A 13,612-nucleotide genomic window follows, 5' to 3' on the forward strand; every position below is an offset into this window, starting at 1 on the left:
AAACATTAAAGGCCTGACCAGGTGGTGGTGCAGTGGACAGAGTATTGGACTGGGATGCGGAGGACCCAGGTTCAAGACCCCCAGGTCACCAGCTTGAGCGTGGGCTCATGTGGTTTGAGCAAAGCTCACCAGCTTGGACCAAAGGTCGCTGGCTCAAGCAAGGGGTTACTTGGTCTGCTGTAGCCCCACGGTCAAGGCACATATGAGAGGGCAATCAATGAATAACTAAGGTGTCACAATGAAAAACTGATGAGTGATGCTTCTCATCTCTCTCCGTTCCTGTCTGTCTGTCCCTATCTATCCCTCTCTCTGACTCTCTCTCTGTCTCTGTAAAGAAAAAATTCATAAAGTCATAACAATCTGGAAGTACTTCCTGGCATCCAGACAAAAAATAATAATAATGATATTTTCCATATTGTTAGTTGGCACTTTACATGTCCAACTTTAGGAGTATAACTTTTGTTTTATAATCTCTATCTGTTTCACTAATTGGCTGTGGCTTTTAACTTAGATATGACATTGCCAAATGAAATCCAGCATTAAAACTTTAATAGCTAATCCTGTATTGTCTTAGTTGAAGGCAAGTTGCCATAAGAAAGACGTACCTTCATCAGTTCCGGATGCATGCTCCTTTCCAAGCTGGCCATGATGTTCTCAGCTTTTCCTTGGCTGCTAGTTTCATCATCTACAAATTCATGAAAAGCAGATGTTCCAAACCATACAGACCATTACTAATCACCTGAGAGGAACAGCCTAACTATCTCTCCCACCCCATCCTTTCCTACTAGATTTATTGCAAAGAATTTTGATTACGAAAGCATAGGGAACACTGTAATGGACTTTTGAAATTCTGCCATGAATTGCCTATCCATTTTAGTTTGGTTATATTTCATGTGTCAGAGCCCATGCAGTATCAACTCTTAAAAAACAAATCCATCAACCTCCACAGTCACTTTTAATGAAGAAGCAGGTCAACCTTCAAGGTTAGGAGATCTATATTCACCCTACACAACAGACATTCCCGTGGATTAAAGACAAGAGCTTTACCTCAATAACGAATCACTTAAAATTCTGACCTTGTGCTGTTTCCACAGTCTCCTTTTTCTCTTGCACAAAACTGTCAGTATTGATCTGGATAATCTTTTTCAAAGTTATCAACCATTCCTCCATCTCCTGCTCAGTTTCAGCAGCCAGATAATGGCTGTACTTATCTAACATCTTGAGTTCAAAAGCATGACGGCGCATTTTGGGGCACTAGAGGCAAAAAAAAAAAAAAAAAAAAAAAAGCATGTGTTCAGTTAGTTTAGTTGCTCCTTTAATATTAGACTTCATTAGTTTATTTATTTCTACCTTAGCACAGCATATAGGTACGCCAATACTTTTATGGAAGAATTGCTTCTTTCAACTAGAAATACAAACTCCAAGATGATGAATCAAACATATCTTTTGTTGTTGTTGTTCTCTCAGTACTGGGCTTAGCAGCATATGCACAGAATTTTGGTATAATTTAATACTACTTTTTGTATTATTATCGTTTAAGGCCTTTTAACATTCATCACATTTAGGTAATCAAACTACCACTTACAAAAGTAAGCAAACGTTTTACAATTTCCACATGGCTTAAAGTTTTCCTTGCATATTGACAGATTTTCAAAATCAGCCTTTAAAAACAAGCTTAAATGTGACTTGAAATAAATCTGGTACTTAATTTATATCATAGCATAAAATATAATATCAATATCTAATTAACTTTACCATGCATAATATGCATAAAAGACTGTAGTGGATTCATATTCAATTCTGGCTCCCAGTGACCAATGCCGAATATACGTATAGTGACACATTGCGCCTCCCAAATACCTCAGCATTAGTTTTAAGGAAGGCTCATGAATCAATAATTTTCCACTGGCATAGTCATTATTCAAGAAGAAATCAAGGAATTTTGCCTTCTCATCTTCTAAGTATAGCAAAGGATGGCATTAAATTGTTGTTACAAGTCATAGAGTTACATATTTGAAAATATTTGGGAAGGGGACCATAAATAGATGAGGAAAGCAGGGTCTAGGAACACTATAAAGAAAGGCCAATCTAGACTAGAGCTAACTGAGAAATTCAGTGATTTGTGTGTGTCCTATTTCTTCTAGTAGGATAAGAAAGCCATACATATATATATAAAGAAGACACCTTCAAGTCACATAGATTTTCATCTTCTTACAAGTTGTTTTTCATTTGATCCTTATGATAATCCCATCTCTTCAAGTAAATAGACATCATTAATCCCATTTTGCAGTTATGAAAATTAAGATTCATGTAGGTTGAGGGTATTGAATCCATATCTCATGCCTCTTAATCAGTCCAGTGCTCCTTTTAGTCAATCATGACACCCTGGCTCTATAGTAATGGCTTCTATACTGCACACAAAAGGAGATATTTCAAAATGACTCCGAAGAGATAACACATCACCAATTTTTGTGAGCAGTATATTTTTGGTCAGTTGGCTTCCTGTTTAGATCATTTCTCTGTCCTGTTTCCCACAACATCTTTGTGAATGCCCCCTTAGTAATTTAAATCACCAAACATTTATTAAGCCACTACTATGTGCAAAACACTGCTAATTATTATAGAGGAAAGAGACATGAGTAAGACATGGTTCCTATAGTAAAAAAAAAAAAAAAAAAAAAGCCTGACCAGGCAGTGGCGCAGTGGATAGAGCATCAGACTGGGATGCGGAAGGACCCAGGTTAGAGACCCCAGGATAGCCTGCTTGAGCATGGGCTCATCTGGCTTGAGCAAAAAAAAAGCTCACTAGCATGGACCCAAGGTCGCTGGCTTGAGCGGGGGGTTACTCAGTCTGCTGTAGCCCCACAGTCATGGCACATGTGGGAAAGCAATCAATGAACAACTACGGTGTCGCAACAAAAAACTGATGATTGAGCTTCTCATCTCTCTCCGTTCCTGTCTGTCTGTCCCTATCTATCCCTCTATCTGACTCTTTCTCTGTCCCTGTAAAAAATTTAAAAAAATTTAAAAAAATAAAAATAAATGTACAGTTAATATGATTTACAAAATTTGAGTAGCTAAGAGAGGAAAAAACAAAGTGGTCGCACAGGGGAGATGGAGCTTAATTCCACTTGGTGGGCAATGAGGGTGAGGAAGGAAACAGAAAATGTTTCATGGTGGATGTGTCATTTGAGTTGAGTCTTAAAAAATAAGAGTCAAGCCTGACCAAACGGTGGTACAGTGGATAGTGCGTTGGACTGGGACATGGAGGACACAGGTTCGAAATCCGAAGCTTGGTCTTGAGCACAGGCTCATCTGGCTTAAGCAAGGCTCATCAGCTTGAGACTAAGGTCGTTGGCTTGAGCAAGGGGTCACTCGGTTTGCTGTAGCCCCCTGGTCAAGGCACATATGAGAAAGCAATCAATGAACAACTAAGGAGCCGCACAAAGAAATGATGCTTCTCATCTCTCTCCGTTCCTGTCTGTCTGTCCCTATCTGTGCCTCTCTCTCTGTCTCTGTCACAAAAAAAGAGTTAAACAAGAAGAGAAGGGGAAACAGTATGTCAAGCAGAGAAACAAATATAAGAAAGGCACATACATGTGAAACTCTGGGGAGGGATTCACCTTGTATGACTAGAACATGGAATAAAGGGGATGCAGGAAGGATGAGGACAGAAAGCTGGGTAAGGCCCAATCACTATGGGCCTGCAGTGCCATGGTAAGAGCTTTAGATCTCACTCTGAAAGAAAAAAAATCAAGAACCAAAAAGGTTTTGAGCAGACAAGTGAAAGATCCCACACCTATGTCTTAAAGAGATAGATTGGATCAGGACGACAAATCAGGAAGCAGGAAGGCAAGACTCTAGGAAAGAGAGGAGAAAACAGAGAACCAGAAGAGGGCAGTGAGAATGAAAAAATGTTGACACTCAAGAGGCCCTTGGGAGCCAGACTTCAAAGCACTGCGAAAACACTTGAATATTGGCACAGAGCAAGAGTGGGCCACCTGCAGAGGATTCTGAGTTGTCTAATATAAACATTTGGTGAATGAGATGTCATTAACCAAGAGAGAAAAATGCAGAAGTTCTTAAGAGTTGATCAATAACTCTTTTCAAAAGAGAGATAGAAAGATTACCTCTACAGCCCTACCTGAACAACGTCAATGCAGGCGTCCAAGTAGATGCAACCTTTAGATTCCTTTGAATTTTTTTCATCTTTATAGGAATTGAGAATATACGAACCATCAGGAAGTTGAGTTAAGTAAAAATACCGTCTCTTGAATACCTATAGAAAAACCAGCAAAGACACATTTGTTACATAAACAGTGCATTTGAAAAGTTTATTTGAACTAAAAACCTTGAAATGTGTACAACAGACATTATATCTAGACAATCTTCAGACAACTCTGAGAAGTTATCAGGAATTATCATTGTCTTAATATTTTTTTAAGATGGAGATTTTGAAGTCAAGTGATTTACTCAGTTGATCAAATATCTAGAAAACAGCTTTTAACGCTTTAAAGTTTATAAAGTATTTTTGTATTTGAATCACTATCCATTTCACTATAGCACCCTTTTCCCATTTAATTGCAAATCATGAGTGGATTCTTATCATTTCCATCATCCAGGTAGAAATATTAATATACACATATGTACACATATATAAACACACCTCTCTACAATATATTTTTATCTCACCTGTACATCTTACTACATTTACCTATGCTGTTTCCACTTCTGAAAGTACAGCTTATAATGTGTAATGCACTCACTGTCATTAGTTAATGATTGTTGAGTACCCTGAATGCTGAGATTTGAGTCAACAGGCCCAGTAAGACTGCTATTCATTTGCTAGTGGGAATTCACAAGTTAAGAAGTAGCCTATTGGCCCTGGCCAGTTGGCTCAGTGGTAGAGCATCGGCCTGGCGTGCAGAAGTCCCAGGTTCGATTCCTGGCCAGGGCACATAGGAGAGACACCCATCTGCTTCTCCACCCCTCCCCTTCTCCTTCCTCTCTCTTTCTCTCCCATCCTGCAACCAAGGCTCCATTGGAGCAAAGTTGGCCCTGGGCACTGAGGATGGCTCTGTGGCCTCTGCTTCAGGCGCTAGAATGGCTCTGTTGCCCCAGATGGCCAGAGCATCGCCCCCTGGTGGGCGTGCCGGGTGGATCCCAGTCGGGGGCATGCAGGAGTCTGTCTGACTGCCTCCTCGTTTCCAATTTCAGAAAAATACAAAAAAAAAAAAAGAAAGAAGTAGCCTACTACTACAACTCACAGCAAAAGCCACAGAAATTGGGGTAAAGAAGGAAGACGGCCTGATTCATTTATGCTGCCCCCTCTTCTCTCCCCTAAAAAGAGTCATGGACCTGATGAAGGAGGTGAGAAAAGGGGATTCCAAGTTCTCTGATGAATTTATGCTTCTTTCAATAAGTCACAAGCTTCAAGCTGAGTCAAACATTTATTAGAGTAAAATTCTCCAGGATGTTGGATCTAAAATCATTTCAGGGAATGGGAAGAGAGACTAGGAAATAGACTTTTGGTGATTATTGAGGAAATGCATCCCAGTACACCTTGTCTTATTTGCAGAAGTTCACGTTCAGATTTAAGCTCACCATTTTCAGTCACCCACCCATGATCCAGTTATAATCTATATTAAGAACTGTATTTAAGAAAAGAGTATTAGTTGGCAAGATCATTCTTGAAACTACACTTCTGGCAAAGTAGCTGAAATATCAATTTATTTCTTCACATCATGAGTCAACAAAATATAGAATCATATTTAGGGGCATTTCATTTTAGGAAAACCAGTAAATAAAAGTAATATGTTTGTGGTTATTTTGGACTTGTTTAAATATCATTGATTTTGCAATAAATGACAAAAATATTCCAATGGGAGGAACACCCTAACAGGTTAGACTGGTAAATGCTACAGCTTCTATTTCAGGGAAAGGACATGTGGGCTATGTCATATCAAAAGAAAGGAGTCCAAGCAGAGAGTATCACTTTGTTTTCCAATTCCAAGCAAGTAAATGTTACTGTATTAGGATACAAAGGCACAGAAAGTGTATGTGTTTATATATATATATATATTTTTTTTCTCATATTTGATTGACCCACACTTAAACTTACTGGAGCTATAATTGAAGAAATATAGATTCATATACAAGGAAATATTAAACATAATGATAAATATATATATAAATATATATATAAAGAGAGAGAGAAATACACATATATTTGATTATTTTCATAACAATGGTTCATTCCTATCTGCTATTAAAATGATGGAAGACCTAAAACTATACACTGAGCTTTTTTCAAATGAACAGAACACCACTTTTTAAAGTTATTATAGTAACTATTCATGAGAAAAAATAAAATGCAATTTTCAGGCAAAAATTCATACAAAAAATTAAAACCAGATTAGAATCTGAACAATGATCACATCCCAAACTCAGGGGTACCGTCTGTGGAATCCACTTGCAGAGCCTATAGCCAGCAACAAGAGAGAGCAGAGGAAGGAAAACACAGAACAAACCTGGTGGCAGAGAGTCAATTAGAGTCTGCAAAACATTTTTCATGTACAGCTATCTCACCAAGCAAAGACACCTTGTGGCAGCCGCCACTTCCAATATTAGCCAAGCACATCATTACAACGGAGATTGAAAAGGATCTGAAATGACAGTAACTCACTTCCTCTCACGTTGTAATTACGTCTAAATGTGACACAGAGGTAGATAGCTCTGGGGAGAGAGCAGATGCCTGCACATCATATGATCCTGATTCTCACCCAGCATGCCTGCTCGCCAGCACTGCAACTGTCCACAAGACTCTGCTTTCCCCTCGTTTCCTCACTTGTGAAATGCTGGGCTCGGACTGAGTGATCTGTGAGATTATTTTTTTCATGATCTACAAATAATTTTATTGAAACGGAATGAATAACACAGCAGCCTTCCTAGGCTAGGGGTCATCCTCCCCAAGTGGTTTCCTACAGGCTAAGTGGGTTTGGACAGTAAGGAAGTTTCTAAGTCATTTCTGTAGAGATGAGACACTGCCTCCACAGTTCTGTAAGGTCGCTTCTCATTCCAATATTCTATGATATATGTCAGGGGTCCCCAAAACTTTTTACACAGGGGACCAGTTCACTGTCCCTCAGACCGTTGGAGGGCCAGACTATAAAAAAAAAACTATGAACAAATCCCTATGCACACTGCACAGATCTTATTTTAAAGTAAAAAAAAAAAAAAAAAAACGGGAACAAATACAATATTTAAAATAAAGAACAAGTAAATTTAAATCAACCAACTGACCAGTATTTCAATGGGAACTATGCTCCTCTCACTGACCACCAATGAAAGAGGTGCCCCTTCCGGAAGTGCGGCGGGGGCCGGATAAATGGCCTCAGGGGGCCGCATGTGGCCCGCGGGCCGTAGTTTGGGGACCCCTGATATATGTTAGTTTCAACCTCTGGGAAGCATTTAAGGTGCCCTTCAAAGAAGAAAGAAGTATCCTAATCTTTCAAGTGGAACCAAAAGGAAAATCAGAAATATGACTTTCCCAACATTTGTTAAATTTCCAAGATGTTGCTATTTTGGGTACGGGCCTACACTGTTTTTCCCATTCCAAAAAGACAGCTGTTAAAATAATGACTATAGAGAACAATGGTAATCACTATCATACCTTTCATCTGAAGGCCTCCAATCCTTTGTAACCAATAATTAATTATTTTACTGTTACTCAGGAATAAGAATCATTATCCACATTTTACCTAAGAGCAAACTAAGAGCCCAAGAGCTCACTCAAATTCACATAGGCAAGTCGGTTTTGGAACTGGAATCAGAATCTTATGACAGAGACAAACAAAAAGAACTCTGCCCACAACCTTCCAATGGCTTCCCATCGTCTGATTAAACCCAAAATAGTCACTATAACATGGGATAATGTACATCAGCAGTTTTCATCCTCTTTACAGTTGGGGGCCAGTGAAAATAAGAGAATTATTTCAGAGACTGCTACAGCAGAAGTCCCCCTGATCATAAACAAATATGACTAAAATCATTGGGAATATACTCTCCATACAACACCAGCGTGGTTAACCACTTCATGGAGTGGCACAAAATTCCTGGCAGACCAGCACTGGTCCTCAGATGGGTGGTTTTAAAACATTGATATACATGATCATTTTTGGAATTATCTAGTGGACTTTATTCCTCTATTTTATTTATTTTATTTTATTGTATTATTAAGTGAGAGGCTGGGAGGAAGAGACAGACTCCCTCATGCACCCCAACCAGGATCCAGCTGGCAAGCCTCTTACCAGGTGATACTCTGCCTGTCTGGGCTGCTGCTCTGTTGCTTGGCAACCAAGCTGTTTTAGCACCTGAGGCCAGGCCATGGAGCCATTCTCTACACCCAGGGCCATCTTTCCTCAAACCATTGAGCCATGGCTACAGGAGGGAAAGAGAGAGAAAGAGTGAGAGAGAGAGAGAGAGAGAGAGAGAGAGAGAGAGAGAGAGAGAGATTGAGAAGGGGGAAGGGTAGAGAAGCAGATAGTCGCTTTTCCTGTGTGCCCTGGCCAGAATCGAACCCAGTACTTCCATATGCCGGGCCGAAGCTCTACTGCTGAGGCAACTGGCCAGGACCTACTGGACTACATTTCTAATATGCTGCTGCAGCTACACTGGCTTACCTGCTATTCCTCAAATACCCTAAGCAAGCTCCTTCGAGTCTTTGAATTTTCTGTTCCTTTGGCTTGGAATCTTCTCCCCCACGTATCTACATTCTTCACTCATTTCTTTCAGGACTTTGCTTGAATCTTATCTTCTCTGAGAGGCCTTCTAGGACTACCTGCACTTATAGATAGTACCCTTATATTTTTTTTCATAGAATTAACACTATCTAAATACATCTTATTCACCTATCTACACTACTCAGAAAAATTAAGGGATCAGGGAACATGCAGATACTCCAGTACTTTCAGTCTTTTGTACAGTGCATTTTCACCAATAAAATAAAAGTTGGTTTTGCATCTCATTTGCATAACCAAACAACTTTCTTTGACTTGCCATTTGCTTTTGTGATATTCTCGTTTAATAAAAAAAAGCAAATGCTTCTTTTTATATCACTTCATATTCATTTTGAAATATCCCATAATTTTTGTGAGCAGTATATTTATTTGCTATCTGTCTCTTTGACACTACCGAGGTCCATGTCTCATCCACTGCTGTACCCCGAGGACCTATTAACAGTGCGTGGGCTCAATAAAATTTTGCAAAATGATAAATGAATGAATGAATAATTTATTCTCCACTGAAAATTCGCTATCAGTTTCATTCAAGAGAATTGTGTTTCTTAAGCCCATATTTTTCCTCCTTCTCCCGCTTATTTTTCCTACATGGTGAAGCCAGCTAAAAACTTCCCACCTTACTCAATGAGAAGCATGAATCCTGACAAGCGGCCCACTGAGACCACACAGAAGAATAAAACAGAGAAGAAGCCAGAGAAGATCATTCTGAAGGCCTTGAACTGTGTGGATGACAACCTTTTGAATATGACCCATTCTGGAGCAGGAACAAAGAAAGGCCTTTCACTCATCTGAATTAAAGATGGAAGGCAAGAGGGTTTGAGTACCCAGTATCCTCTAATTTATTGATAGAAGGCCCTTTTATCACTTTATATATAACAAATCTCCAGAGTGTTTAACTATGTGTGTTACCTAGAAAGTAGTTATTTTCTGCTAAATTACATGAAACAGGAGCCCTGAAAAAGGACACACCAAAGGCCTTAGCAAAGTAGATGGGCCAGGAGCAATGTAGAAATGAGGCCAGGGAAACTGACTTGACTAATGTCTCAGACAAAACAGAAAAAAGAGGCTTGACCAGGTGGTGGTGCAGTGGATAGAGTGTCGAACTGGGATGCGGAGGACACAGGTTCGAGACCCCGAGGTCGCCAGTTTAGCGCGGGATCATCTGGTTTGGGCAAAAGGCTCACCAGCTTGGACCCAAGGTCTCTGGCTCGAGCAAGGGGTTATTCGATCTGCTGAAGCCCCATGGTCAAGGCACATATGAGAAAGCAATCAATGAACAACTAAAGTACCGCAATGAAAAACTCATGATTGGTGCTTCTCATCTCTCTCCATTCCTGTCTGTCCCTGTCTATCCCTCTCTCTGACTCTCTCTCTGTCTCTGTAAAAGAAAAAAGAACAGAAAGAAGAGGCAGCAAGAAAAGGGACAAAGCAGGAAAGCAAGAGACATACTGGGTCTCAGAGCTTTTCTATGCAAAGATAAAAGCCACAGTGGGGAAGAAAATGTCACAACTTACCAGAAAACTGAGCTGTGGTTAATTAGAGCAGAATGTCAAGCACTTCATCCTGCTGAAGAACCCCTATCAGTAGGTTGGCAATCTAATATATCATTCATCTCTTTCCAACATATCATCTTACAATCCTACCAAGTTTTAATATATCATATACATCTACCCTCTGGGACATTGGTTAAAAATCAAATAGCTTTTCTTAAATCATTCCACCATATCTGGGCACTGGATATTTTTTAACTATTTAGTATGAGGTAAAATCTAGTAGGAAGGGTCTATACTCCACCCTTCACATCAGATAAATTGTTTTATCAGCTTTATTGCAGCATCTCCTGGTCATGCTCAAATGTTCAATGATCCCAATTACCCACAGAATAAGACTCACATGCCTGATCTGGCATTCAAGGCACTCCCACAATCCAACTAATAATATAAAATAATAACAATTATTCACAACTGGCAAGTGCTTACTCCATTACATTCTCTGGCTAAGTGCTTTCCTCATATTATAACGTTTAATACTCATGATGATCCTATGTGGTAATTACTATTATCATCTCCCTGTTACAGAGGAGAAACTGAGGCACAAGGAAATACCAAAGCACCAGACCAGCTTGATCTCCCGTGACTCCCCAGCTTCTCCGAGCACAGCTGTCCTGTACGCAGTGCCTGCCACACTCACCTCCTTTCTGATTCCCTTCCTCTGAGGCGCCACCTCCTGCAAGAAACCTTCTCTGAGCTCAGATCAGTGACCTGAACTCATGTATCACTCGGGTCTCTGCACCACTTTTAAACAAGTCATTATTTTTATTGTGTCTCATTGCCCCAAATAGGTTTTAAGCTCTACATATTACATTTCTTTTTACCCTCCGCAATGCTAACATGTTCTACTAGAATTCAATATATATTTGCTGATGAATTTATTGATTCCTAATAGTAACTGGCATATGAGAAGCCCTTAATAAATATTTTTAAACAGTCATCAATGAATAAAGAGTAATAAAACATTAAAAACAAATTCGCCTGACCAGGCAGTGGTGCAATGGATAGAGCGTCGGACTGAGATGCAGAGGACCCAGGTTCGAGACCCCAAGGTCGCCAGCTTGAGCGCGAGCTCATCTGGTTTGAGCAAAGCTCACCAGCTTGGACCCAAGGTCGCTGGCTCAAGCAAGGAGTTACTCGGTCCCCACGGTCAAGGCACATAAGAGAAAGCAATCAATGAACAACTAAGGTGTCACAACGAAAAACTGATGATTGATGCTTCTCATCTCTCTCCGTTCCTGTTTGTCTGTCCCTATCTATCCCTCTCTCTGACTCTCTCTCTGTCTCTCTAAAAAAAAAAATCATGAGGAATTCCTTACCCATAAAGTGAGTGCAATCCATTTGTTAGCTGTGAGAGACAGTGTGGTAGACTTGGGAACACAACATTCTAACATATCAAAGATAAAAGACTTTTTCTTCTCTTTGTTCCAACAAACACAGTAACTTTGGCCTCCCAGTAATTATTTTAATATCATATGTCCTTTCTGCGGTAAAATCCTCTTTTGATTTGTTGTTCTCCCACTGCAGAAGGGGAAAAAAATCCTCCCGCAACAGTCAAAGAACAAGTAGGAACTTTTGGACACTACATATATAACAAATTACTCTCTTTTGTACAAAAAAAAAGAAAAGGAAAGGGCACCAAAAGTGAGTCATATATCAAGCAGTTGAACTTGCAACCCCGATAACACACCAAGACACTCCAGCATTTAATTGCTGAGGATAGGGAGGAGGAAGCTAGAGGAATGTGGATCAAACTGAGCCAAGTACATGCATAAAGGTGGGTGTCCCAAGGGCTGGCCAAGAATCTGCAGATTTTTTTAATGAAAAACCACCCTGAAGAGCCAATTTTTCCCTATTCCATATATCATTTTATCCCTTAGGAAAAACAGTTCTAAATACCAGGGGAAGGTCATGTCCAATATTGTAGCTATCTAGTCCACATTAAAATCCTTCACTGATCCAGAGGGTTTAAGAAAAGCAGATGTATCTAGCCACTACTTAAGAGACTAAATGAAAAGGTTTCTGCGAGATGGGAGTCTCTGTCAAAGGGATCATTTCTTTTCTATGGTATCTTAAACGTCTCTTCAAAACTTTTCCAGGAACTGAAGAATGGCAATGGGTGTGTCCTCATTAACTAGAAAGTACAAATTGAGGAAATTAATCACCTATGACAAGGCTTGTCTTGTTTCAACATGTACACCAAGAACAAAGCAAATTATAAGCTCTGACTAAAGTGGTCACTGAGCCCAGACAACTGACAGAGCTTCCGCAAGAGCTGCGTGATGCCAGCATCGTCCTCGGTGAAAGGAAGCGCTCGCCACTGAGACTGTGACTTGTGAGCTGATACACATCATTAGACACTCTCCTGCAGCCCAGGTTCCTCCGGGCTACTTTCTCAGCCAGTAATGGGGGTGCTCAGAAAGCACTTCTGGGAAAATAATGACCATTGCAGAAAATGGGGAAGACCTTATCTTAACAGCACAGCAAACCTGGGGAGAAGGTGTATACTTGGGAAAATGCAAACTTTTATTCCATAAATATGGAGTCATATGATCTTCCAATATGAAGAACTCAGCTCCTTCACGGCCCCCATTTTTCCTGGAGCTCATCACCATTGTTTTCACTGTTCTTGAAAACTCCCTGGCAGCTAGCTTGGGAGGTTTAATTTTCTAAAGCAACCCATATATGAATCACTCTGGCTGCATTATTCACATCATATTATAGACCATGTGGCTGCTTTCTCAAAAAAACATATAGTGAGTGTCTTCTGGTTCTCTTCTACTTACTAGATTTTGCTATATCTATTCTCTTTCCTTCCTTCTTTTCTTTCCACCGTCTCTCATAATTTGATTTTTCTCTTCCCTTCTATTATATTCCCTTATTTCAGACAGTCAAAATGTCTAGGAAAAGGAGTTGGACTTGTTTGCAAAAACACTTTAAAGTGATTGTGCATCATTTCAAACTTGCCAAAGGATTAATTCTACCTAATTTTTAAAGTCCAGAGATTTTTAGATGAATAAAGACCCTCAAATGCAACACCTCACTCTAAAAAGCACCAAGCTGCCCCGAGTGATGTACAGGCTCATGGCAAGCCACAGTCCATCAAGGAGGCACAGATAAAATAGGAGATGCGCGGTTCCTGCAGGCTGTCATTCGCCAGTGAGTCACAATGAATACTCAGATCCCCCTGCTGCAGCTTCCTGCTTAGTCAGTCCTCTGTGAGTTTGCAGGACTATCAGAGCTTGAACGTCCCAACAGAAAAGG

General features: G+C 40.1%; 1 protein-coding gene across 2 annotated transcripts in view; it reads right to left on the reverse strand.

The window, feature by feature from the left end:
* Window positions 1-13,612, reverse strand: part of DOCK11 (dedicator of cytokinesis 11) — a 233,465-nt gene that overhangs the window by 154,505 nt on the left and 65,348 nt on the right. For both annotated transcript variants that reach the window (XM_066249156.1, XM_066249155.1), the window contains exons 7-9: window positions 4,145-4,279; window positions 1,077-1,254; window positions 606-685 (exon numbers count right to left, since the gene is read on the reverse strand). In XM_066249156.1, the coding sequence (XP_066105253.1) occupies window positions 606-685; window positions 1,077-1,254; window positions 4,145-4,279 (393 nt within the window). The remainder of the gene's footprint in view (window positions 1-605; window positions 686-1,076; window positions 1,255-4,144; window positions 4,280-13,612) is intronic.

This window comes from Saccopteryx bilineata, chromosome X (genome assembly GCF_036850765.1).
Source record: "Saccopteryx bilineata isolate mSacBil1 chromosome X, mSacBil1_pri_phased_curated, whole genome shotgun sequence".
Taxonomy (NCBI): domain Eukaryota; kingdom Metazoa; phylum Chordata; class Mammalia; order Chiroptera; family Emballonuridae; genus Saccopteryx; species Saccopteryx bilineata.